At 35.6% G+C, this 27,221-nt stretch overlaps 2 protein-coding genes and 1 pseudogene across 3 annotated transcripts in view; 1 reads left to right on the top strand and 2 right to left on the bottom strand.

Moving 5' to 3' along the window:
- Positions 1-7,038, bottom strand: part of DNAJC24 (DnaJ heat shock protein family (Hsp40) member C24) — a 91,967-nt gene extending 84,929 nt beyond the window's left edge. For both annotated transcript variants that reach the window (XM_077114305.1, XM_077114306.1), the window contains exons 1-2: positions 6,912-7,038; positions 5,978-6,121 (exon numbers count right to left, since the gene is read on the bottom strand). In XM_077114305.1, coding sequence (XP_076970420.1) covers positions 5,978-6,085 — 108 coding nt within the window. In that variant the 5' untranslated portion in view covers positions 6,086-6,121; positions 6,912-7,038. The remainder of the gene's footprint in view (positions 1-5,977; positions 6,122-6,911) is intronic.
- Positions 7,020-27,221, top strand: part of DCDC1 (doublecortin domain containing 1) — a 544,066-nt gene continuing 523,864 nt past the window's right edge. Inside the window, 1 exon segment of the mRNA XM_077114307.1 lies at positions 7,020-7,125. The gene's annotated coding sequence lies outside the window, so the exon portion shown is untranslated.
- On the bottom strand, positions 24,594-25,665 carry LOC143645267 (dnaJ homolog subfamily A member 1 pseudogene; annotated as a pseudogene).

Raw genomic sequence — 27,221 nt, 5'->3', positions numbered from 1 at the left:
GGGATAATAATGGCATCTCACTTCACAGAGTTAAATGAGTAATGCACATCGAACAGTGCTTGATACACAGTGCTATGCATTTGCTACTTAAGTGTTCACTAAAAATGTTTCACCCCTACCACTTTTATTTTACCATGGAAAATAGTTTATAAAAGAATCCTCATGAGAAATCTAAATAATATTAAACATCTTGCATCCTGTATGATACCTAGAAGCAGCTAAACAGTTAACCACATTAACAGAAGTTATGTTTATTACAAAACACTTCAGATTTTTACTTTCAACACTTCCAGATTTTTTCACAAAATTACTCTTAATGCCTAAGTAGTTTTCCTGTAATCAAGACCACACTGCTTTGTGATGCAGATGAAAGATCTGTTTAAGGAATTGCTCCTAATTCCCTTCATTTCTGATATCGTAATTTTTCTCCAATTATAGCACAAGTATCCTTTCTACTTTTTCATGACACTGAAATGTATTACATAACTAGCTTAACAATAATCTATATATAACCACTTTTAATAAAACGACACCCTTTGAATGCCCACATAAGTATTAAACGGCATTTTATACCCTCCTAACATTAAGAGTAAGAGCATCCTTCTAACATTAAGAGTAAGAGCATCCTGCATGCTCTTGCATCAAATCACATGGATTTTCTCTAAGATTATGAAATACAACAGCAACATAGAATTTTCCAACACAATAATTGTTTTCTAGATGAAAAACATTCTGTAATATTATCAGCATCAATGGAAAAAGATCCCTAATTTTCAATTTGACAAAGCTTGTGGGGGAGAAGCTTTATTCAGTGTAAGGGAAATCACAGACATCTGTTAAGTAGTCATCACTCAGAACTTACTTAACTCACCTCCTCTGAGGAAGTCACCAACAGATACAAAGAAGCCATCCTCTGCCCTTCCTCTACCCCACCCCCTTTTCTATTGTATGCTATTCCACAACCTGGGGGGTATGGCAAGTCTAATGAAAAGTCTCAAGCAGACCTTAAACCTGTAAACAGAACAAGGAGCCCCAGATACAGAAATTCTCAGTATGTGGGCCCTTCACTCCTACCTGCTAGCAATCACACTCAGTACAGATTAGTCTCTCTTCTCTGAAATGATGTAGGGCTTGCAGAGCTGCCATCTATCAACTCTGACTTAGAGCACTTTTCAGAAACCCCGGAAGGCCGGTCATGATGGGATTTCTTTGCCTTGCTCTTTTGGACTCTGTGCTGTGTAAGCAACCTTTTACTTTTTGGACTCTATTCTATGCAAGTAATAAAAGGATTGTTTGCTGAAAGTTTCTGTTGTACCCTGAATCTGTGTCCCCAGTGCTGTAGCAACTCACTCCATACCCAGCAAATAGCAATTTTCACATGTATCACTACCAAAAATCTGGGGCTAATCTAACTAATCATTCTGAACTCTACACTATTTCAAAGCAATGGATTATTCAAATTATCATTAGTCAAAAAAGATGTATTTTAAAAGCCCAGATTTTAATCCCTAGTTGTCTAAGGCAAGCCATTTAATTGTAACTAAGCCTTTGTTTTCTCAACTGCAAACATGGAGTAACTTTCAAACTGGCACAGGCTGGTATGTTGGTTTGAAATTGTTATGTACTGTACAAAAGCCACGTTCTTTTCCTAATCAAGTCTTGCCAGGGCAGACCTATTGCATAGCGTGGGTTTTTTTTTTTTTTTTTTTTAATTAAGTTCTTTCCAGAAGATGTCAGCCACCCAACTGTGGATGGGACCTTTTAATTAGGTGGTTCCTATGAAGATGCATGTCCGCCCACTCAAGGTGGGTCTTAATCCGCTTACTGGAGTCTTTTAAGAAGGAATCATTCTGGAAAAAGTTCAGAGCTGACATAGACAGACATTTGGAGATGCAGAAAGAAAACACCCCTAGGGAAGACGTTAGAAACCAGAATCCAAAGGATCAGCAGATGTCAGCCATGTGCCTTCCCAGATCAGCCTTTCTAGAGGCAAGGTATTCTTGTCTGGATGCCTTATTTTGGACATTTCTATGGACTTAGAACTGTAAAGCTGTTAACTTAAATTAATTCCTTTTAAAAGATCCAATCCGTTTCTGGAATACTGCATTTCTGGCATCATTAATAAAATAAAAGATGATATATGGAATAAAACATCAAACAACATTACTTACCTTACAGGTCTGCTAAGAGAATAAAACTACATAGGAAGATACAGCATTTGTAAACAACAAAGAACAATAAGCACACTACAAATTACAGACTTGTCACTATATACTTCTTTGCCTTCTTAAAAAGCTTTTAGCTTACCAATTTTGTTTCTTTATGGTAGATTTTGATGAGCAGATGCTTTTTTTTTTGAAGAAACGCAATTTATCAAATTTTCCTTATATGTTTACTGTTGTGTTTTCCTAAGGACATGAAAATATCCTTCATTTTTTTTCTAGACGCTTTATAGCTTTACTTCTAGAACTATGACTTAATTCTACCCAATTCGATCTATAGATTCAATGCAAAACTATTCAAAATCCCAACAACCTACTTTGAAGACTAGGAAAAACTAGTTATCAATTTTACTTGGAAGGAAAAGAATCCCTGAATAGCTAAAATTAAGAACGAAGTGGAAGGACTATCACTTCCTGACTTAAAAGCTTACTATAAAGCCACAGTGGTTAACACAGCATAGTTCTAGCACAGAGACAGACGTATCAACCAGTGGAATCAAATCAAGAGTGTGGAGACAGGCTACCAAACCTGTGGATAATTGATCTCTGATGAGGCCAAATTCACTGAACCAGGACAGAATAGTCTTTTGAATACATGGGCATGGGAGAATTGGATGTCAATAGCCAAAAGAATGAAAGAGGACCCCTATCTTGTACCCTATACAAAAATTAACTCAAAATGCATTAATGACCTAAATGTGAGAGACAGTTCCATAAAGCTTCCAGAAGAAAATGCAGGGAAACATCTTCAAGATCTAGTAACAGGAGGTAGCTTCTTAAACTTTACACCTAAAGCACAGGCAGCAGGGAAAAAAATTTACAAATGGGAACTCCTTAAGATCAAGAGCTTCTGTGCCTCAAAGGACTTTTGTCAAAAAGGTGAAAAGGCAGCCAGCTCATATGGGAGACAATATTTGGAAATCACTATCAGATATAAAGGCCTGATATCCTCTGGACATAAAGAAATTATTCAGGGTAGTGCACCAGTGGCTCAGTGGCAGAATTCTTACCTGCTGTGCCAGAGACTCGGGTTTGTTTCCCAGAGCCTGCCCATGTTAAAAAAAATAAACAGCAAAAGAACAAACAACCCATTTATAAAATGGGCAGAGGATGTGAACAGACACTTTTCTGAAGAGCAAATACAGAAGGCTAAAAAGCACATGAAGAGATGCTCAATTTCATTAGCTATAATATAAAGATGATAATGTGATATAACCTCACACCTATAAAAATGGCTGCTATTAAACAGACAGACAATTACAAATGTTGAAAGGATGTGGAGAAATTGGAACATTTTTTCACTGTTGATGGAAATGTAAAATGTCTGCTATGGAAGACAGTTTGACAATTCCTGTAGAAAACTAAATATTGTGTTGCACTATGACCCTGTAATACCAATACTCGGTATATACCCAGAAGAGCTGAGGGCAGTGACACGAACAGACATTTTTACACTGATGTTCACAGTGGTACTATTCACAATTCCTGAGAGATGGAAACAATTTACATGTCCATCAACAGATGAGTGGATAAACAAAATGTGGTATATACATACAGTGGAATATTATGCAGCAGTAAGATGAAATGATGTCCCAAAACACATAACAACGTGGGTGAACCCTGAAGACATAATGCTGAGTGAAGTAAATGAGACACAAAAGGACAGATACTGCATGATAATGTTATGACTTTGGTAAAGACCAATGAAAACTGTCTAAAATTGAGAATGCTCCTGATTGTACAATCAAATTAGGATACTGTAAGACGTGATTTATTTTTAGACATTATCCATGATACCCAACAGAGGGAGGGAGTCAGAAGGTACTGTGACAGAGAGGCAGAATCACGAACTGAGATACATTTATATGATGGAATATGGTACGGCTACAAAACTAAGGATGTTGAGAGGCATGCAACAAACTCAATAAACCTTGAAGACAATGTGTTGTGCAAAATAAACCAGAAAGAAAACAGCAAGCATGCTAAGTTCTTTTTCAGAACATGTAACAAAACTGTAGCCTACACTGTAAGCCCTTAGCAGCCACACACAGTCTGAAATTGTAAATGCATTTCTGGATGCTGCAACGCTGAACTACAGCTGGTAGTTTCCTGGGACCCTGAGTAACTTCATGACACCTGCGACCCAGAGATGGCATGTTTTAGCCCTGAGGGCTACATGGCTATATATAATAACAGGTAAAGTAAATGAAGGGAAGATCGGGCTTCAATCAAAGTTAATAAGGAAGGCAGTTTGGCTAGGTCTAAGGCAAATCAGAATACAGGGTAAAAGATGATAGTGTACATACTGTAGACCTTCACCTACTGTATAGGACCAAAGACAGAAAGAACCTAAGTCTAGAACCTAAGTTTTCTGTAGCATGTAATCTAAATCTACCTGTCTAGATAAAAAAATCTACCTGTCTAGATAAACAAAAAATATATATATATGCATGGAACTCTTGAACTTTCCCATCTGGGAAGCCCTGGGTACTCTCTCAACCATTAGGGACTCCCAGAAAAATGGGCCAGGCCCTTGATTTTGAAGCATGCCCTTATAAAATTTGTTTCTGTGGGGGCAGAGCAAGGACTGCCCATGGCAAGGCTTGGGAGTTCTTTCCAGGTGGCCTCATTGTTGACCAGATGTGTCCTCTCTCTCTCTGGGCCCAGCTCTCCAAGGAAAGTCATTATCTTATCCCACTGCGTGGAACATAACATTCAGAAGTGAATGTCTCCCTAGTATGAGGCATGGCTCCTTGGGATGAGTCTGGTCCTGGCACCATGGGGTCGATAATATCCTCCAGACCAAGAGGAGGAAAAGAGGCATTAAAAGATGCTTAGTAAGATGAGGCATCAGTGGCCAAGAGAAATCAAGTGTAGTTGAGAGGCTATCCTGGAGGCAATTCTGTTTAAGCTTCAATTAGACGGTGCTGATTCACTCCTGTTAACTCTTGAGAATACCAAAGACTCAAACTGAGACACCATAAGGTTTCATGCAGTTAAGTTTGCTTTCCTGGGACCTATCATTCCCAGAGGGATCCTAGATCAGATAAATCCTGAAACGCAGAGGGACCAGCCTCTCCAAGATTATCAATTAATTACATCTCCCCTTTTCTTTCGTGTATACACCCCTTCTCAACATAAAGAACTAAATTAATTGATGGTATATTTTATTATATATGCAAATACACCTGGTGTTTATAATATGCAAAATAGCCAATATATTCAAAATAGTATATCAACATGAAATCAATATAAAATATTATTGAGAGTTTATATTTTTTGTAGTAAGTCTTCAAAATCCAGTGTGCATTTTATACTTAACAGCACAGCACAATTTGAACTCGCTACATTTTAAGTGCTCAATAGCTGCAGATGGCTAGTGGCTACTGGATAATTACACTGCTTATTATGTGCCACTCATCTAAAGCATTTTACATGGATTATTTTATTTAATAATCCCAAAAACTTTAAATAATTACACATGGAAAAAGACTGAGGTACAGAGAGGGGTAAATAATTGTCCAAATTCTCACAGTTAATTAGTAGTGGAATCAGAATTCTAATTCATTCAGCCTGACTCAGATCCCCTGCTCTTAAACATAATGCTCTCCTACCTCAAATCAAATTTTTTTCTGCAATATTACTGAAACTTTTAATTAAACAAAATTAATACCTTGATTTCTGCCATTCATATGAACTGCTCACTTTTTAGAGACCTAAAGTTTGGAAGAAAAAAAGGGGAAAAAAATACTTACCATTAATAGGAGTTTTTGATACTTTTGTTTTAAGTCTGACATGCTTGCAGATGGGTCTGCCCCCAGAATGCCATACCAATCCTTTCTTGACAGCTGCTCAAATGCCATTATCCACTGAGGAGGGAGTGGACCCTCTCAGATTAGCTGAAAAAAATATTGATGACAACTCATTATAATCCACTTTGCATTAAGAAATAAGTAATGCTTTTCTAGGTTCTTTAACACATATTTCAGTAAATTATGATTACGCTGCAAGCTGATAAAGCATATCTTTTCATTTAAAAAACCCCAAGAATTTCATACGTATATACGCAAGTTCAGAAAATCTGTTTTACATTTCACGATATATGCTTATATCTTAATGAATATACAACATAAAAGAAAAATGGAATTCATAATGAGTATGAATGATGGATGACTCCTCAAAGAAACTATTTTTTGCTAGTCTTACGGTAAACCAGCACAATGCAAGCACCCAGTAACATATCAGAGGCGCTTAATAAAGATGTTTACAGAGTGAACGAATAAAAATTAAAAAAAAAACAAAAACAAAACACCAAAGAACTAAAATGAATTTGGGGACATTTTCTTGGAATTTTTCCGGTTCACTTCTTTACTTCTATAGTTTACCTTCAAAGGATAATATACAAAACAGCCAGTCAGCAGGGACAGACAGAGAACAAGAATGTCCCCTAGTTACTTAAGTAACTTTCAGACCTCGCAAAGAAGGAACGTTCGAAGGACGTCCACTTGGGGAAACCCTCAGTCCTAAAGGTTACTGGAGCGATCCCACCAGATGCCCCAGAAAACAAGAGACCTATTCCCACAGCTAACCTGACGAGACAGCAGGGACCTCCCCCAGACTAGAACCTAGGGAACTGCCGTAGTCAGTCGGCTCTACCGGCCTCTCCCGGTAACTCAATATCAGACTTACCTAACTTCGCACACCCATCGCCGCGCACACACGCCTGCCTTTGGCCAGAACTCTGAACCGGGTTCTCCTTCCGCCGGAAATCACTGCCCTTACGTGATTACGTTTCGGGTCAAGCCGTAGTGACGGAGATACAGATTGGAAGCGCAACTCCGCCTACCGCGATGCCGTCGCTACGGTAACCAGTTGCCGCTTCCGAGGACTGAGTTGACTAGCAGTAAGTGTCCAAGCTGCAAAGAAAAATCCCTCGCTCTAATCCCCTCTTGAACCGACTCGCGACCATCACTTTTCTCCTCTCCTTCCGTGGGCACATCCACTACCCCCACCCCCGCTTCCTCCGCCTTCTTCGAAGCTTCCTCTGCTTTTCCCACCAGAGTTACTACCAGTCAGTCCTTCGGTGGTTGGTGCCTGCCACAACCTGTGGTTGGGAGGTGGAGAGGAGGTGAGGCTATGGGAAGAGAGAGGAGATCTGTTCCCGCCTTCACCCCTACATTTCCCTTAGAATATTCGCATTTGAAAATGGGGAGGACTAAAACATATGACGAACGGGTTTTATGTTGTTGCTTTAATATTTTTCTGCAAAAGATGGTTCACCTTATGTCTTTTAGACTTTACCAAATGACTTAAAAAATAAAAACTTTTAGAAGTCCTGTCACCTTGCTTCACTCACTTCACTTCAATTTAGCGAGGCTAGTAAGGTAGGTCTTATTATTCCTACTTTGTAGATGAGGAGACAAACCAAGGATCAAGGTCAAATGCTACCTGGTAGCGAGGAAACCGGGACTCTTAGCAAGTCTCCATATTCCCAGGGCTGCTGTGTTATCTTACACGCTTACAGAAAAAGCGGAACGAACTTCTCCCATTTGAGGCAAATACAGTTCAAAACTACCCTCCAAATGGGCAGTATTGCGGGGGGTTGTTAGTTTTTTTTCTCTCTACTCTCTCCCATTTTTCTGTTCTTTTGTTCCCTTGCTTCTTACATTGACTTCTCTTGCATTGCGGCATGAGTTGAAAGCTTTTTGCTGCCTTACATAAATTTCACTTGAAGAGTGTGTGCAAGGCGATTTTGTAGGTGTTTCAGTTAAGGTTTGCTGTCTTCTTTTTTATATACCTTCAACCAATCCTCAGTTTGAGAAGCAATCAAGAAAAACTTAAGTACAATAAATAAACCATTTTTCGTATGGGCGATTGTTTAATGATGGTATAAATTATGAAGAATAACTGAGTGATACAGGCAACGGTAAGAAAGTTAACTGTAATAGTGAAAGTATAGATTAAATTCTCTAAAATATTTTTTCATGTTTAATAGTAGACACAAAGAACATTTTATTATTAGAGCATCTGGTTTTAGTCCTGGCTCCTGCCGACCTTCTGTGTGGCCCTAAGCAAATACCTAAAGCTGACAGAAGGGCGTGTTGGTGTGAATACTTTTCTTACACAGTGTTAACAATGGCTCACCTCCCCTCAACTTCTCTAGCCCTAAAACTCCCCTTTCCACTGCTTATTCCTTCCTCATAGACATAGATAGATATATGCCCAGGTACCCCAAAATGTACAGTGAAAACACTTTATTTTGATTTACTGTTCCATTAGATTAATGTCTTAACCTTTTTTATTCCTTTTTTTAAGTGCCAAATTCTGAAAAGAAAACTCTGAACACAGTACCTCAATTTTCTCAATTCCTTCTTTTTGTACTTGTATGATTGATTGATAGATTTATGGATTGATTTGGGTTTGGAAAGTAAGAATTACATGTCTTCCCCCCCCCCAGCAAATCCTAAATGTTTTGTCATTTCATCTCTACTTACTTACTTCTGTATGCATCCCTAAAGTGCACCAACTTTTTTTTCATCTCCATAACACCATTATTATGAATAAATTATCAAGAATTCATTGACGTCATCCAATATCTAGTCCTTATTCACATTTTCTTAGTTGTCTCAAAAATGTCATTTTATGGTTAGTTTGTTTGAATTCAGACAGTCTCCACATTGCATTTTGTTGTTCTGTCTTGTAAATTTATTAAACTAAAGCTCTTTCTTAAACTAAATCTCTACTGCCCAGCGATTTTTTTCTCTTTTCTTGCCATTGGCTTGTTCAAACACCAAATCAGTTGTCATGTAGAAAAGAGCACAATCTGAATTTACCTGTTTCCTTTCTTGTGCTACACTTTACCTTGTTTTCCTATCCTCCATATTTCCTGAAAATGAAAGTTAGTTTAAAAGGCTTGATTGAATTCAAATTCCCTATTGTTTTTTGTTTGTTCGTTTCGTTTTTTGCAAGGATACTTTAACTGCTACTATGTGCTTTATTTTGCATTATATCAGGAGTCAAAAAAGTTTTGCTTGCCTCATTTGATGTTAAGATTGATTAGTGGAAACGGGTAGTAGCAGCCTGATCCCTCCATTGTCAAATTCCCCATTGTTAATTTTCTACAATCTAAAAGCATGACTCTCGTATTAAAATAAAGTGAACACGTGTGAAGAATTTTAACCAACTCTTTAATTAATGAAGGAATCAGTAAGATGGTAACAACAATTCAAAGGGCATTTGAAGGTAGATATGAGATCTACTAAATTTGATACAAAATTGGTTAGTGTCCTAGAGATCAGTAAACCTTTAATTTGGGGGTTATTTTTTTCTACCAGACAGAAATTATTGCCTCTCTACCAAACAAAAATCTACAAGTTAACATGTAACTTTACTTGGTCTGGGAAATTTAATCAACAGTCAGCAGTGAAACAAACAAATTAAATTCTCCTAGGAAATCTTCAGGTGGCCCACATAGCAGGAAGTTTTCTATGAAGTAAAAAACTTTCCTTCCTTGATTAGGGCTATGATGTTACTCTAAAGTGCAGTTTCACAAAAATGAGAGGTTAAAAGTTTAATTATATGCTTTTAATTTTCAATTTGAAGTATATAGAGTTGGTTGTTTCCTCAGATAGTTCCCAGTGGTGTGTGCGTGTGTGTGTGAGGATCTTTCTCTTTATCTCTCAAATATAATTTTAAGTTCATGTTTTTGTATATTTTGTATATTTTCAATCCATTGCATTTGCTTTTCTTTCTGTGCTCAAATTGTCCAGTTTTGAGGCAATGAGAGCCCCCTTCATGTTGGCTCCTCTGTCCTTTCGACACTACATGTTAGTATGTGGTAGCTTCCTTATTTATTTATTTTTTTTGCCTGACCTAGACCTGCAATCAGCCATTCCTCCAAGGAATTCTTGTTGCTTTTTCATTCTCTCTTTGTTTCCATATGTGGTAGTTAGATTCAGATGTCAACTTGGCCAGGTGAAGGTGGCTAGTTCTATTGCTGTGGACATGAGCCAAGGGCATGTGAACCTCATCTGTTGCTGATTACATCTGCAGTCAGCTAGGAGGCATGCTTGCTGCAACGAATGATGTTTGATTTAATTGTCTGGTGCTTAAATGAAAGAGCTCAATGTAGCACAGCCCAAGCAGCTCCGCTAACCTCATCTCAGCACTCACAGCTCAACCCAGGCCTTTGGAGATGCAGGAAGGAATCATGCCGGGGAAAGATGTTGGAACCCAGAGGCCTGGGGAGAAGGCCAGCAGAGAGCACCCTGTGACTTCCCACATAAGAAAGAACCTCAGTTGAAAGTTAGCTCCCTTTCCTCTGAAGAAGTGTATGTTGACTGAATAAATCCCCTTTTATTGAAAGCCAATCCATCTCTGGGGTGTTGCATTCTGGTAGCTAGCAAACTAGAACACCATAGAATTAAATAACACCCCCCTTCACCAAAGGGTGTTTTGAAGTTTACCAATAAGAACACAAATCTGTGTTCTTTTTTTTTGGTAGCTTTACTGAAGCAGGGACTACACAATTGCAGCAAGTGGCCCAGTGAAGCCGAGGAGCCTCTAAGGTACAGAACTCATGACTGGCATCCCTGGACATTTCTATGAGCTTCAGGACTTGTGCAGCTTAGGATAGTAGGGTCAGACCTATGCACACAGGAGCTCCTTGTCCTGGCTCACTTGTGGGTGTTGAAGGGCACAGATGGCTGGTTCCTGGAGAGCAGGCACTCTTTCTTGAGTAGGTTTTTCAGCTGTGACTGCCACATGTTGGGTTTTTTCCTGCTTCAGCTGAGGCAGCTGCACTTCCTAGAAGGTGGCTGTTTAGGTTTGCTAAAGCTGCCAGAATGTAATATACCAGAAATGGGTTGGCTTTTTAATGGGGACTTATTTATTAGTTACAAGTTACAAGTCTAAGGCCATGGAAATGTCCAAATTAAGGCGTCAATAAAATACCTTCTCTAAAGAAAGGCTGATGGCATCTAGGGTTCCTCTCACATGGAAGGTGTCTGCTCGTCCTTTGCTCCTGGTTCCATTACTTTTACGGTCCTTATGTTCTTCCCTGCTTCTCTGGGGACACCTCTCTGAGCAATCTTTGTCCTGTGGGTCTTGGTATCTCTGGAATGTTTCTCTCTCTGTGTGCCCTTTCATCTCTCCTCTCTCTGTTCTCTGTCTTTATTCTCTTCATAGAGGACTCCAATAAGCGAATTAAAACCCAACCTAATTGAATGGGTCGTATCTCCATGGAAACAACCTAATCAGGAGATCCCATTCAACAATAGGTCTGCACCCATAGGGATGGGTTAAAATAACATAGGCTTTTCTGGGGTACAAAACAGCTTCACACCAGCACAGCAGTGAAGGCTGCCTTCATGTGCTGCTGAGCATGGCGACAGAGCCCTTAATGGCATTTGATTCCATGCTGCCCTCCTCCACCTGGGCCTCCTCTGGCACTCGGTGGTTCAAATTCTCCACTAGGGTAACCTCCACATGGCTCATGGCTTTCTCAGCTGAGTCCAGAGCCTCCCTGTGATGGTAATCCTGGCATAGCATCTCCTCTATCTGGGTGTGGGTGACCTTGCTGTGTGCAGCCAGCCAGGGACCCTGCAGCCCTTGAGCTTGGAATCTTCCTCCTTCAACATCTGCTGCATCTCCTTTTTTCTCCAAATGCCATTTCTCTACTCCTTGTACTGCTCCTTTCTTATAACATGCTTGTCATCATCTTTCTAGTAGACGTCCTCCAACTCTTTTACATCCAATGTATTCACCAATTTTAAAAGTAAAATTCAATGAGTTTTACCAAAGATATCAGACATTTTAACCACCAACCTGATCAGGATATAGAATGTTTTTGTCACCCAAACCTTCACTCCTGGCCTCTGGCCACCAGTAATCTGCTTAGAATTTTGTATAATTGGAATTATACAGAATATAGTCTTTTGCATTGGCTTGTTTCACTTAGCATAATACTTCTGAGATTAATCAAAATTGTTACATGTAACAATAGTTTGTTCACCTTTTTATTGCTGAGTAGTATCCCATTATGTGGATATGCTACAATTTATTTACCAGTTGATGAATATTTAGGTTGTTTTCAATTCTCAAGCTTTATAAATAAAACTGATGGGAACCTAACCTTACAAAACTTTGTATGGATGTAGATTATAATTTCTGTTGGATGAATACTTATCTGTGGAATTGCTGTGTATTTGGTAAGTTTGTATAATGTTATAATGAATTTCCAAACTAATTTCTAAAGTGGCTGTACCATTTTGCATTCCTGCAAGAAATGAAAAAGAGTTCCTGTTGCTCTGCATCCTCACCGACACTTGTTATGGTCAGTCTTTTTTATTTTAGTCATTCAGATAGGTGTTATTTTAATTTGCATTTCCATCATGACTAATGACATTGAGCATCTTTTCACGAGCTTACTTGCAATCCAAGATATTCTCTTTGGTGAAATATCTGCTCAAACTTTTGCCCATTTTTACTTATTGGATTGTTTGTTTTCTTATTATTGAGTTTTGAGGGTTCTTTGTATATTCTGGTTAGTCCTTTACCAAATAAATGCAGTCAGTAAATTATCTTTTGTTTTCTTGTCTTTTTTTTTGTTTTTTTTAACATGGGCAGGCACTGAGGAACAAACCCGGGTCTCCAGCATGGCAGGCAAGAACTCTGTCAGTGAGCCATCGTTGCCCACCCTTCTTATGTCTTTTGAAGAGCAAAGTTTTTCTTTTTGATGAAGTTAAATTTGTCCTTTTTGTGCTTTTTATGACCTCTTTAAGAAGAAATCTTTGCTTAACCTAAGATTGCTAGATTTTCTCCTATAATTTCTTCTAGAAGTTTTATGGTTTCAACTCCTGCGTTTAGGTCTATGATCCATTTTGAGTTATACTTAAATGTGGATTGAGGAAAGAGTTAAGATTCTTTTTTGCATAAGAGTATATAATAGTTGCAGTACAATATGTTGAAAAGATTATCCTTTCTTCTTTGAATTGTATTAGCACCTTTGTCTAAAATCAATTGGCCACATGTATGCATGGGTCTACTTCTCAATTCTCTGTTATAGTCTACTGATCTATATATATTTTTATGGCACTTTCACTCTGTCTTAATTACTGCAATTTTATAATAAGCATTGAAATAAGAAAGTCTTCCAAGTTTGTTCTTTTTCAAAATTATTTTGGCTATTACAGGTTTTTATATTTCCTTATAGGCTTTAGAATCACCTACCATTGTAACAAATTTATTAGAATATTGATAAGGGTTGCAATGACTCTGAAGATCAATTTGGGAAGAACTGACATTTTAAATAAACTTGAGGCTTCCAGTCTATTAGTAGGATATAATTTCTCTAAGCAATGTTGTATAGTTTTTAGCGCAAAAGTCTTATACATATTTCATTTAATTGGACCCTAAATATTTCAACATTTTTTGCTATTATAAATGGTATTTTTATATCTAGTTCCCATATAAAAATAAAATTCTTTTCCTATTTGACCTTATACAGGGGGTTTCTAAACTTAGTTATTAAATATTTGTAAGAACTCTCTTATAGATTCTGTAGGATTTTCTACTAGAAATCATATTGTCTGTGAATTAAGTCAGTTTTAGTTTTTCATTTCCAATATGTTTGCCCTTTATTTTATTGTATTGCCTTACTACAATTTCTAGAGACTGATAGTGCAATAGTAAATAGAAGTGGTAAGAGTGGCCATCCTTGCCTCGATCCCTGTCTTAGTGGGAAAGCATTTAGTCTTTCACCATTTAAGTATGTGTCAACTATAAATTTTTCATAGATAACATTTTTCAGGAAGAAGTCCCCTTCTATTCCTAGAAGGTTATGTCATGAATTGATATTGAATTTTGTTGAATGCTTTTTCTGCATCTTTTGCGACAATTTTATGTCTTTCAATCTGTTAACGTGGTGAATTATATTGTTAGATTTTCAAATGTTTATTTAACCTTGGGTTTCTGGGATGAGACTCCACTTAGTGACAGTGTACTATACCTTTTCATATTACTAGATTCAATTTGCTAAAATTTTGTTAAAGTATTTGAGGATATGCTTAAAGAGATAAAGGTCTATGATTTTCTTTTCTTGTAATATCTTTGTCTGGTTTTGCGGCCAGGGTAATATTAGTCTTTTTGAATGAGTTAAGAAATATTACTTCCTCTTCTCCTTTTATAAGAGTTTATATAGAAATATTATTTCTTTCTCAAAAGTTTTTTTTTTATTTTCTTTCTCAAATACTTTGTAGAATTTACCTGTGAAGCCAGATGGGCCTGAAATTTTCTTTGTCGGAAGACTTTTAACAAATCCCATTAAAAAATAGATATGACTGCTTTACATTTTATATTTCTTCTCTTTGAGTAAGATAGGATAATTTGTGTCTTACAAGAAAGTTATTCATTTTACCTATTTTGTGAAATTTATTGGCATATATTTGTTCATAGTATTCCCCTTTTAACTGCTTTAAGCTTGTATTGCTATGTAACTAATTACCCCCAAACTTAACTACTTAAAAAATATTAACTACTTCACAATCATCCAAGTTAAGAATCTGGGAGCAGTTTAGCTGGGTGATTCTGTCTCAGGGTCTCATTTAAAGTTGGCTTGGCTGCACACATCTAAAGCTGGAGAATCTACTTCCACGCTCCTTTACTTGGCTGTTGATGACCTCAGTGCCATGCTGGCAGTTGGCCAGAGAACTTAGTTTCTTACCACACATGCCCCTCTATAGCCTGAATGAATATTCTCACAACATGGCAGCTGACTTCCCCCAAAGCAAATGATCTCAGAAAACAGAGAAAGAGTCCAATATGGAAGCCACAGCCTTTTACAACCTAATTTCATGCCATCAGTTCAGTCATATTCTTTTGGTCCATATTTGAGGGAACTACACAGGATATGAATATGAGGAGTTGTAGATTATTGGGGGGCATCTTGGAGGATGGTTATCATACTACCTTTTTAATGTCTGTAGGATATATAGTGATACCTCCATTTTCATTCTTCATATTAGTAATTTATGTCTTCTCTATTCTTTCTAATTTCTGGCTAGAGGTTCATCAATTTTATTGACCTAGTTATGGGTTCATTGATTTTCGCATTGTTTTTCTATTTTTCTATTACAGTGATCCCTGCTCGTATCTGTATTACTTCCTTCTTTCTCCTTATTTTGGGTTTAATTTTCACTTCTTTTTCTAGTCTCTTCAAGTGGAAATTATATCATTGATTTAGTATAAGTTGTAGGCAAAATTTCCTATTTTAACTGTGCACCTCAAGTTTTAATATTCTGTGGTTTTCTTCCATTCAAAATATTTTCTAATATCCCTTGTGACTTTCTCTGTTATGTGTCAGTTATTTAAAAGTGTGTGGTTTACGACATTCGAGAATAAACTTGGAATATGTCATTGGTAACAGAGACCAGCAGGAGTTAGAAACAGGGTAAGATAATGGATAATTGGAGCTGAAGGGATACAGACTGTGCAACAGGACTAGATACAAAAACTCAAAAATGGACAGCACAATGCTACCTAATTGTAATGTAGTTTTGTTAAAACACTGAATGAAGCTGCATCTGAGCTATAGTTTTGTTTGTTTGTTTGTGTTTTATATATATATATTTTTTTAATTTTTTATTATTATTATTTTTATTTTTTTCTCTATATTATCATTCTATATCTTTTTCTGTTGTTTTGCTAGTTCTTTTCCTAAATCGATGCAAACGTACTAAGAAATGATGATCATACATCTATGTGATATTAAGAATTACTGATTGCATATGTAGAATGGAATGATTTCTAAATGTTGTGTCATTTTTTTTAATTAATTAAAAAATAAATAAATAAATAAATAAATAATAGGGGGAACAAATGTTAAAAATAAATTTAGTTTAAAGTGCTAGTGGTAAATGAAAGTGAGGGGTAAGGGGTATGGCATGTATAATCTTTTTTTTTCTGTTATCATTTTATTTCTTTTTCTGTTGTCTTTTTTATTTTTTTCTAAATCGGTGCAAATGTTCTAGAAATGATGAATATGCAACTTTGTGATGATATTAAAAATTACTGATTGTATATGTAGAATGGAATAATATCTTAATGTTTTGTCTGTTAATTTTTTTTAATTAATAAAAAAATTTAAAAAAAAAGAAGTAAGTGGAAAAAAAAAGTGTGTGGTTTAATCGGCAAATACTTGGGAATTTTTCTTGATATAATTTGATTACTGATTTCTAATTTAATGCCATTGTAATCAGAGAAAACCTTATATCATTTCAATAATTTCAATTTAAGATTTATTTTATGGTCCAGAATATGATTTATTTTGGTAAATATTTCATGTGTACTTGAAAAGAATGGATATTCTGCTGTTTGGGAGTAAAATGTCCCATAAATGTCAATTAGGTTGATACTATTGCTGAAGTAATTTATATCCTTGTAGATTTTCTGTCTACCCAATTGTCAATTATTAGGAAAAAGATACTGACATTTTCTATCTACGCATTCTATCCATTATTGGGAAAGGTGTATTGAAATCTCCAACTAAATTGTGGATTTGATTATTTCTCCTATCAGTTCTGCTAGTTTTTGTTTCACGGAGTTTTTTTTAAAAATTATTTTCAACTTTTTTATTGTATAATATAACATATATACAAAGCAAAGAAAGAAAAAACAACAATGATTTTCAGAGCACTCTTCAACATATAGTTACAAGACCAATCCCAGAGTTGTCACTCAGATTTTTCCTTCTAGCTTCTCCAGAATATAGGAGGCTAGAAGGAATAAATATTTATCATCACAATCAACTGTTTTTTCTAATTTTATTTTTGTGAAAAATAACATATATACAAAAAAGCAACAAATTTCAAAGCACAGCAAAACGATTATTTGTTGAATAGATTTCAGAGTTTGGTATGGATTACAATTCCACAATTTTAGGTTTTCACTTCTAGCTGCTCTAAGATACTGGGAACTAAAAGAAATACCAGTTTAATGATTCAGCAATCATATTTGTTTGTTAAACCCTACCTTCTCTGTTTAACTCCAGCATCACCTTTGATCTTCTTTCTCACTCTTTAGGGGTATTTGGGCTATGACCATTCCTGCTTTTTCATGTTGAAAGGGCTATTGATAATATGGGGTAGGAAGATGGAACTAGCTGATGTTCTGGAGAGCCTGGGCCCTCTAGGCTTTAGGACTTATCTGGTCCTGGAACCCATGTTTTATGAACTTTTAAGCTCTGTTATTAGGTACATGCACACTTAAGACTCTTGTGTATTTTTGATTCATTAGTCCATTTATCATTACTAAATAATCATTATGTCCAGTGAAATCTATTTTGCCTGACATTTATAGCCCTCTAGCTTTCTTTTCATACATGTCAGCATGGTATATCTTTTTCCATTCTGTCTCTCTCTTTTTTTTTTTAACCCATCTTTATATTTAAGGAAGATTTCTTATAGACAGCATATATGGGATCATATTTTTTTTATCCAATCTGATGATCTGTATTTTTTTAACTTAAATATTTAGACCATTTATATTTGATGTAGTTGTTGATATGGTGGGATTGGAAACTGCCATCTTGCTATTTGTCTTTTCCTTGTTTCCTTAGATTGTTTTTCCTGACTTCTTTTGGATTGAATATTTTTTATTATAAATTTTTTTCTTCATTATTAGTTTTGTGGACATACCTTTTATTTTTTGTTTTAATATTTAGTGGTCACTCTAAGTTTTATAATGTATGTCTTTAGCTACCTTCAAATGATATTATAGCACTTTATATATTGTGTAAAAACCTTATAAAAGTGTACACCCATTTCCTCTCCTATCCTTTTTGCTATTGTCATATATTTTACTTCTACATTTGTAATAAACTGCACAGTAAATTATTATTTTTGCTTTAAATAATAAATTATCTTTTAAAGAGATTTTGAAATGATAAAGGACTTTATATATTTATCCAAACATAAAACATTTCCAGTGCTTTTCATTTTTTTGTATAGATTCAGATTTCTCTCCAGTATTATTTTCCTTCTATGTAGAAAGTTTCCTTCTGTGCTAGTCTCTTAGCCGTGACATTTATAAACATGTATATGTATATGTCTAAAATTACTGGTTGACAGTTTTATTTCCTTTCAATATTTTAAAGATGTCATTCCCTCATCCTCTGTCTTACACTGTTTTTTATATAATTTTTAAAATTAGAGATGTGGGTTTACAGAAAAATCATGCATATAATACAGGGTTAACTATATTATTAACACCTTGTATTCATGTGGTATGTTTGTTACAATCGATGAAAGCATACTTTCATAATTGTACTAACTATAATTGAATAGTTTAACATAGGGGTCACTTTTGTGTTGTACACATTCATGGACTTGAAAAATTTTTTTCTAGTGCTGTGTATACAACCTAAAATTTCTTCTTTTAACCAGATTTAGATATATAATTCATTGCTTTTGATTATTTTCACAATGTTGAATCTCCATCCAATACCAAATCACCTCCATCCATTACCAAAACTTTTCCATCATCCCAAATAGAAATTGTGTACCATAAGTTTGTATCCAGCTACTGTTATGGTAAAATTTTCCTTGAATGCCAGGAGCCAACAAAAGAAAAAAAAGAGAGGAAGACATTAAAAAATATATACCATTCTGAGTCATTACAGGTTGACCTGTGTGACTGTTCTCCTTCCTGTCTTATACATAAAATCAGTTCATAGAATAGCTCCAAGCCACAGTATAGGAGCCTACCTGATCCTTTCTGTGCATTCCTCGTCTTGCATATGCATTTTTGGCCCTAGGAATTCCCTCCTTTTCATGATTATGAATGCCCTCTCTTCCCTAGGAAACCGTTTCTTCATGTTCTACAGCCAGCAATTCCTTACCCCTAGCAGCACAACTTGACTGTTCTCCCATAACGTCTGGTAGGAGAGCTTGGTGATTTACATGCAGGGCAAATTCTGGAATGGCAAGTCCCTTAGTCACCACCAGAAAGATTGGGTGAAACATACACGCTCCCATTATATGGACAAATGTTACTCTGCTCCCCCTGGAAATGGCACCAGGTATCAACACTGGGGGAGCATAGACTGGCTCTGCACAGAATTGATGAAGGGGTGGGAGAGAGACCAGCCAGGATGCTATGAGATCCTACTGGGTGTTTTTTTTTTTCCTTATTAGAGAAGTTATGAGTGTATAAAACAATCATGCATAAAATATAGGATTCCCATATAGTACCCCACCACCAAGGTATCGAGTACTTGTGATAGTTGATGAAAACACATTTTTATAATTGTATTATTAAATGTAATCCATGGTTTGGCTTAGAGTTTGCTGATTCTGCATTGTAGTTCCATGAATTTTTAAAACTGTTTTTTTCTTTTATATATACATTCTAACATTTCCCCTTTTAATCACATTATCTTTTAGTGCTATTAATTGTGTTCACAGTGTTTTGTTACCATCACACCATCAATTACCAAAATATTTCCATCATTCCAAAGAAGAACCCTGTGCATTTTAAGTCTTAACTTCGCATTCCCTGTCCCTAACCTGTCCACTCTAGAATATATTCTAGAATCTGACTCTGTGAGTTTGCTTATTCTAATTATTTCAAATCAATGAGATCATACAATATTTGTCCTTTTGTGTCTGGTTTAGTTCACGCAACATGATGTCTTCAGTGTTCATCCACATTGTCACATGTATTAGGGCTTCATTCTTTTTTATGGCTAAATAATATTCCATTGTATATATAAAACACATTTTATATATCTGTTCATTGGTTGATGGACACTTGGGTTGCTACCATCTTTTGCCAAATGTGAATAATGTTGCTATGAACATTGGTGTGCAAATATATGTTTAAGTCCCTGCTTTCAATTCTTTTGAGTATATACAAAATAATGGGATTGCAGGATTATATGATAGTTCTGTTCTTAGCTTTCTGAGGAATTGCTAATCTGTCTTCCACAGTGACTGCTGTATTTTACATTGCAACCAGCAGTGAATGAGTGTTCCTATTTCTCTGCCTCCTTTTCAACACCTGTTACTGGGGAAATTTTAGGTTGTATATAAGTTACAAGAGTAAAAACTTAAAAAATAAAACACATAGTACTGTACAAAACAAACAATGAACCTTAATGTAAGCTATGAAGTATAGTTTATAATTATATTCTTTCATCAATTGTAACAAAAATCACCCTAATGAATAATGTCAATAATAGGGAAACTGTGTGTGAGCAATGTGGTATATGGGAACTCTGTGTTTTCTGTATGATTGTTTTGCCAACCTACAACTTCTCTAATAAAAAATAAATTTAACAAATTAACCCAAAATGGATCAATGACCTAAACAAAAGAACTAAAACCATACAACTCTTAGATGAAAACATAACTAAATCTTCATGAATTTTGATTTGGCAATGGATTCTTAGATATGATCTCCTAAGCAGGAACAACAAAGGAAGAGTTAGATAAATTGGATTGCATCATAATTCTAAACTTTCATGCAGAGGAGTCTATAATCAAGAAAGTGATAAATCGGCCTATGGAATAGAAGAAAATATTTGCAAATCATATATCTCATAGGATCTCCCATCCAGGATATATAAAGAACTCTTACAACTCAACAACAAAAAGACAAACAACTCAAGTTTTAAAATGAGCAAAGGATTAAGTTTATTTTTTCAGAAACTTAAAGCCTCCAGATGGCTCCTATACCAGATAAGCCCTAAAACCTAACGGTACCAGTCTCTTTAAGAACATCAACCAGTTTCATTCCTCTCTTCCATGATGTCAACACCCCTCTTCAGCATTAAGAAGTTAGAATGGTCATTGTCCAGGTATCTTTGAAGATTGAGATAATGATCAAATGAGAGGGAGGAGTTGTAACTGAGAAGTTAGGATTTAACAAATGATTATGACTACTGACTCATTATATAGATATTTCTTTTAAGTTTCTAGTGTATCAGAATAGCCAGAAGGACATCTGAAATTGCTGTACTGTAATTCAGTAGCCTTGATCTTTGTATAACTATATAGCCTTCATCTTGTGACTATGTGATTGTAAAAACCTTGTGACTGACACCCCCTTTATCCAATGTATGGGTATATGAGCAATAAAATAAAGATATACATGAAAAAGTAGGCTGGGAATGTGGGGGAAACCCCTATCTAAACTATGGACAATAGTTAATAGTACTACTTTAATAATCTTTCATCAGTTGTAACAGATGTAATTACTGTTAAAAAAAAAAAAGTAGTAGACTCTGGAGCTAGTAGAACACTCCACAGCATTCACAGAAGAGCTGGAGGAAGAAGCTTATAAACTGTCATAATAGCCTTGGTGACTTTCACCCTGTGTGCAGTGGCTGCAATCCCCCACCCCCCAGTGGTAAGGCAGGTAGCAATGGGGGCTACAGCCAAGCATCTACTACGGTTTGCTGGTGCCAATGTGGGAACATATATAATTCCCCAAGATCTTTGGTGGTTTGGGGCTGTTGTATGGTCGAATCACTGGTCACTGCCTTTGATCAGCTACTTCAAATTACTGGGGGCCCAACTCTGAGGGTGGCCATTTTTCCAAAACTTCTCGAGCAAGAATGGCAGAGGAGTCTTACAGAGGCAGTACCCTTTTCTTTTTCTCTTTCTATTACCCAACTAAGAGCAAAAATAGTTTGGAAAAATCACAAATTGATGGCTCCAGCCCAGAACAACAATGAGAAACAACAAATTTAGCACTCCCAGAGGAGTGAGATAATTCGATTCCAGAAGCTCCTGGAAGTCAACAGAATCCAGAAGAGAAAGGAGATGCTGCTGCTGTGTTAACAGAAAAGCCAAGAACCCCAAGGCTATGGACCTGCCAGAAAATACCAACCCCACAAGGAAACTAGCTTCCTAGCCTCTGAAACTATAAGCCAATAAATTCCTCTTATTAAGCCAAAAAAAAAATATATAATTACAAAAAAAGTGCTATCATCAATTGTAACAAATGTTTCACACCAATGCAAGGTGGTGTTGGTGGGTGGTATATGGGAATCTTGTATTTATGCATGATTGTTTTATAAACCCAAACTTCTCTAATTAAAAAAAAAAAGTTTTGAAAATGAGCAAAGAACTTGAATAGTCATTCTCCAAATAAGACATATAAATGACAAAAAAGTTGCTTAACATCATTGGTCGATAGGAAAATACGTATCAAAACCACAAAGCACCACTTCGCAACCACTAGGATGGCCATAATCAAAAAGTGAATAAGTATTGGCAACAATGTGGAGAAATAGGAATCCTCATACATTGCTAGTGGGAATGCAAAATGGTTCTGCTACTATGGTAAACAGTTTGGCTGTTCCTTAAATTTTTAAACAATTACCATACAACCATAATTTTCCTCCTTATATCTACTCAACAGAATTGAAAACATATATTCAAATATGTACATGTACATTTACATGCACGTTTTTAGCAACGCTATTCAGAATTGACAAGAGGTAGAAATAGCCCAAATGCCCATCAAAGGATAAAAGGATACACATTGCATTTTGTACCTAAAATGGACTATTATTCAACTATGAAAAAGAATAATGTATGTTCATCCTAGTGTGGATGAACCTCAAAAACATTATGCTAAGTAAAAGAAGCCAGATACAAAAGGTCACATGTATGATTCCATTTATATGAAATGTCCAGAGTATATAGAGCCATAGAGACCAAATGCAGATTGGTTGTTTCCTGACAGATTACTTGAATTACTGAAATCCTTGAATCAAGATGAGGCTAGTCCAAAAGAATGTGTGGGAGAGTTAAGTTTTAAATAATGCTTTGAAAGAGGGGAGCAATGAATGACTAGAATTAGGAAAACTTCCTTTTTTAAAAGCTATCATAAAACTTTAGACAGAATTGACAATCAGCTCTAATGAACAACCCCACACCATCATTTAGAAATCTGTTCGCATTTCTTCATTTTTTCCTCTCTCTGGTTATCTTAATAGGATCTTTTCTCTCCTTTTCCGTTTGTACAGTATTTGTCATGAACAAACATTCAATGAGTATGTACAAGGCATTGCACTAAGTCTGAGAGTAAATACATTTTGCTGCACCACACCAGTTACTATGTTTTTCTTGTTTGTTTGAATCACTTCAATTGTGGCAATGTTTTTTCACATTTGTTTCCCACCCTCTAAAGGTCTTTATCTTACCTGAGATTTTTCTTCCTATCTTCCTCACATATATTTGCTAATCATTCTGTGATTACTATGTAATCCATTCTGTGATATACTAAATAATCCATTTTGTTTCTCTTTAGTAATCACAATCAATACCAACTTATTACTGAGTCTTACATGCTGTTTTCTCCTTATACTTCTTTCTTTTTGTTCTTAATGACAACTTGGACTTTTCTCTATGCTTTCCAGTTACTCCTAAATTTGGTATCTTGTGATGATCTCTTCCAATCATATGGGGATAAGCATTTGTATCCTGTCTTTGTTTTTTTGTTTGTTTGTTTTTGCTTTGTAATCAATATATTAGGGCGACATTCATATATTTCAAGAATCACTTAAATTCTGATATCCAGATTTAAGCATGTGAACATATGATGACTTTTAAACATACAATTAAAGCTATTCATAATTTGCTATACTATTGACAATAAATTACAGTTACTTTGGAGCATAAATGAAATGGTTTAAAGTGAGCCTAGGGAACACCTTCTGATCTCATAGATGCAAATTTCTCCTCCTTCATGTAAAGCGCTCTTCACCTGATACCCCAGACTAACTTACTACTGTGCCATCTTCAAATAACTATTGAGGCAATAGAATAAATGCAGAAGCATCACAACAAATATCACTTAATACAAATAACTATGCTTACCAATACTTCTCTACAAATTACTTTTTTTTCTAATTGCCAGTTAAATGCAGTTTAATTTCATAGTTTAACAATGAAGGGCCATACACTGAAGTCAATATACATACCTATACCTAGACATTTCACTCTAAACTAGTCCATGCAAACAGTGAAAAATGTTTTACAAATGCTAAAGGACTTTTCTTTTTTTAAACCAATAGTTTTTTCAAGTATTAAACTTCACCTTGCACATTGAAGTCACCTTACATACAAGGCAAAGTGGGAGCTTTCATACTTGAGTTTATTCTTCATTTAACTTTAAAAAAACTATAGTATATTAAAATATTAATATATTTTGTTATATATTAAAATAAAAGCGATATTAAACATTGCTAAAAAAGCAATATTAAAATAAAAGCAATAGCAAGTAGCGAGCATGTTATGATTAGTCCTTCACTTATTCACTACTGCATATAAAATGCCAGTAGTGAATGTTATTCACTGGCCCCAATTAAAAGGTTTGGCACTGAACAGAGGTCTGCTGAGGCGATGTTTGTCATCCTCACATGCTTCTCCATTGTAACAGCACCATCTTTCCTGATTGGGATCACAGTCCACCTGTTCTCATTTCAGCAGTTTCTTCTACTTCTTTCCTCTCAGGTAGGAGTTTTTCCAGCAAAGGCATTTTATCAGGAGACAGAAAGCCATTCTCGTGAAAGTTTATCTTAAACTTGATGATTAGGTGGCCCTTCTCATATGGCCTATGATACATTAGTATGCCTTCATTTGCTTCAACCAGCTGTATGTCCATACAAATGGAAAGGTCTTTTCATCCTTGAGTAAAAACAGCATGATGCCTCTGATCTAAGACAACGATAATATCTCCTGGCCCCAATCCTGGCTCTTCGTCTGTGTCACCAATGAATGCTATCTTTTAGCCATCTTTTATGCCTTTGTCAATATCACCTTCTAGAATTTTCTCTTGAACTATTTTCCTTCCATTGCAACTTTTACATCTATCCTTAGGACTGATCTGTTCTCCATGGCCCTGGCACCCCACACACACAGACTCAATTTGCTGAACCATTCTGGGTCTTATCTGATGAATTCTTTATTTGCATTCAGTGCCTCAGCAATTGGAACAGTACTCTATGGCTCCTTTTTTACTATCTCCAGCCTTCACCTTTGTCACAAATCACATTCTTTTTCAGAGCTAGTTGTCTTGTTGCACTGTTATTTAAACCTTCTAAGGTTACTGAGAGCTGATGTACAACATTTTTACCTCTCTTTTTTCTCTCCATCCTTCTGTCACCTCCAAAACACATATCAGAGATGTCCATGGGGAGCAACTTCCCACCTGCTCCACCCTTTGCCTCACCTCCTCCTTTGCCATATAATTCTCATTTCTTTGCATCAGAGAACACTTCATAAGCTTGAGAAATTTGTTTAAACTTCTCACCTTCATTTGGATTCTTAATGGGGTGGTATTTCAAGGCTAATTTCCTATAAGTCTTTTTCAACTCTTCTTGGGTGGCTTTGGGTTTGACCCCCAAAACATCATAATAAGTGGTTTCTTTCACCATTTTCTTCAGCCAGAGAGTGGGCCAAGGCTGGTGAGGGGGAGCGAGGAGCCTATTGCTGTATGCAGCCTCTGCTTCTCTGATTCTTACTGAGCATTCTGGAGATTTCCCTATATCCTGTCTTTTTTAAAAGCATCCTCCCCTCTCCATTTTAGTTTATTTTAAACCTGAAGTTTCTTAAAATATTTTTATTTTTTTCGCGTAATTGACTCACAAAAGAAAGGTTAATCTGAATGATCAAAGGGTGTTAATTTGTGGGTTAAAATGTGTTAAACAGTTGATATGAAGTCTGTTTAAGTCAATTAGAGAGTATAATGAAGAAGATGTTTCCAGGGTGTTATGAAACCTTTTGAAGTTACCTTGAAATTCACTTAGGTATATCAACCTGGCTAAACATGCCATTGCATTTAGGTTTTTAAATTTGCGTGGATTCTAATAAATATGAATGGGTATACATATTTATAAGAAGTTTGACTATTAATAATAATACTCATCTTTTGTTATAGGAAAAATTAATGCTTTATTCATTATTAGCAAAATGAAAAGCATAATTAGCATTGTTTCTTTGTTACTGTCATGTTTTTTTCTAAAATAAAATACAACGGTGGGTGGACCACAGTGGCTCAGCAGGCAGAGTTCTTGCCTGCCATGCCAGAGACCTGGGTTGTTTCCCTGTGCCTGCCCATGCAAAAAAAAAAAACCATACAACTGGGCTATATGGCTAACAATAAATTTCTGTTTTTATTTGTTAGATGCCTGTTTGTTTTTAAAACCTATGATAATGACAAAAATGAGATTATTGTCATTATTATAGGTTTTTACCACAAAGTACCTTATATAAAATGGTAGCAATGATAAGGACATAAAATTCAGTGAAGTCATATTAAGAGGTGATTTGCTTTCTCCTCCAAAATTATTTGAAGTAATATTATGAAACATTTTATCATTGGTAAGTATTTTGAAATTTTCAAAATAGTTAATTATATTATGCACAGTTTACTGTTATGATTTATTTCAGTAGTTCAAGATAGTATTTGTATAATGATAGTGCTGGGCAAGATCAATGAAGCATTGCACCTCAACAGTTCAAATCCATAAGAGATATGAGGGTAAAAATCAAATTTTTAAATATATTTTTCACTTAGCCTCATGGTTGCCATAGTACTATTTTTCATTACTTATGCCAGTTTACTAATAATAAACACATTTAGCATTTCAGCTTCTTCTTGCAACCTTTCAGTTTAATTATTTAAAGACTGATGGAAAACAAGTCTTATATGCTACAGGGATATCTGCAATGATGGATTAAATGCCAAAATAATGAAACCACACAGCTTAAACATTATACTGAAAAATAGATGTTTTTTGATGAATTTCCACAAAATATCATATTTTAAAATTATTTTAAGCAATTCATATTATTATTTTTTAATCTACAGTAGAGACACTAAGAGTACAGTCTTTTGTAGCTCATTAGCAATTTCTTTAATGAGTTTTTTGTGTGATAGATAGTTAAAGTAACAGACAAATGACAGATTGTTTGCCTTTAATGATTTCCC

Source organism: Tamandua tetradactyla, chromosome 8, assembly GCF_023851605.1.
Source record: "Tamandua tetradactyla isolate mTamTet1 chromosome 8, mTamTet1.pri, whole genome shotgun sequence".
NCBI classification, from domain to species: domain Eukaryota; kingdom Metazoa; phylum Chordata; class Mammalia; order Pilosa; family Myrmecophagidae; genus Tamandua; species Tamandua tetradactyla.
The sequence above is the reverse complement of the archived record's forward strand: the minus strand, read 5'-3'. Positions and strand labels throughout refer to the sequence as shown.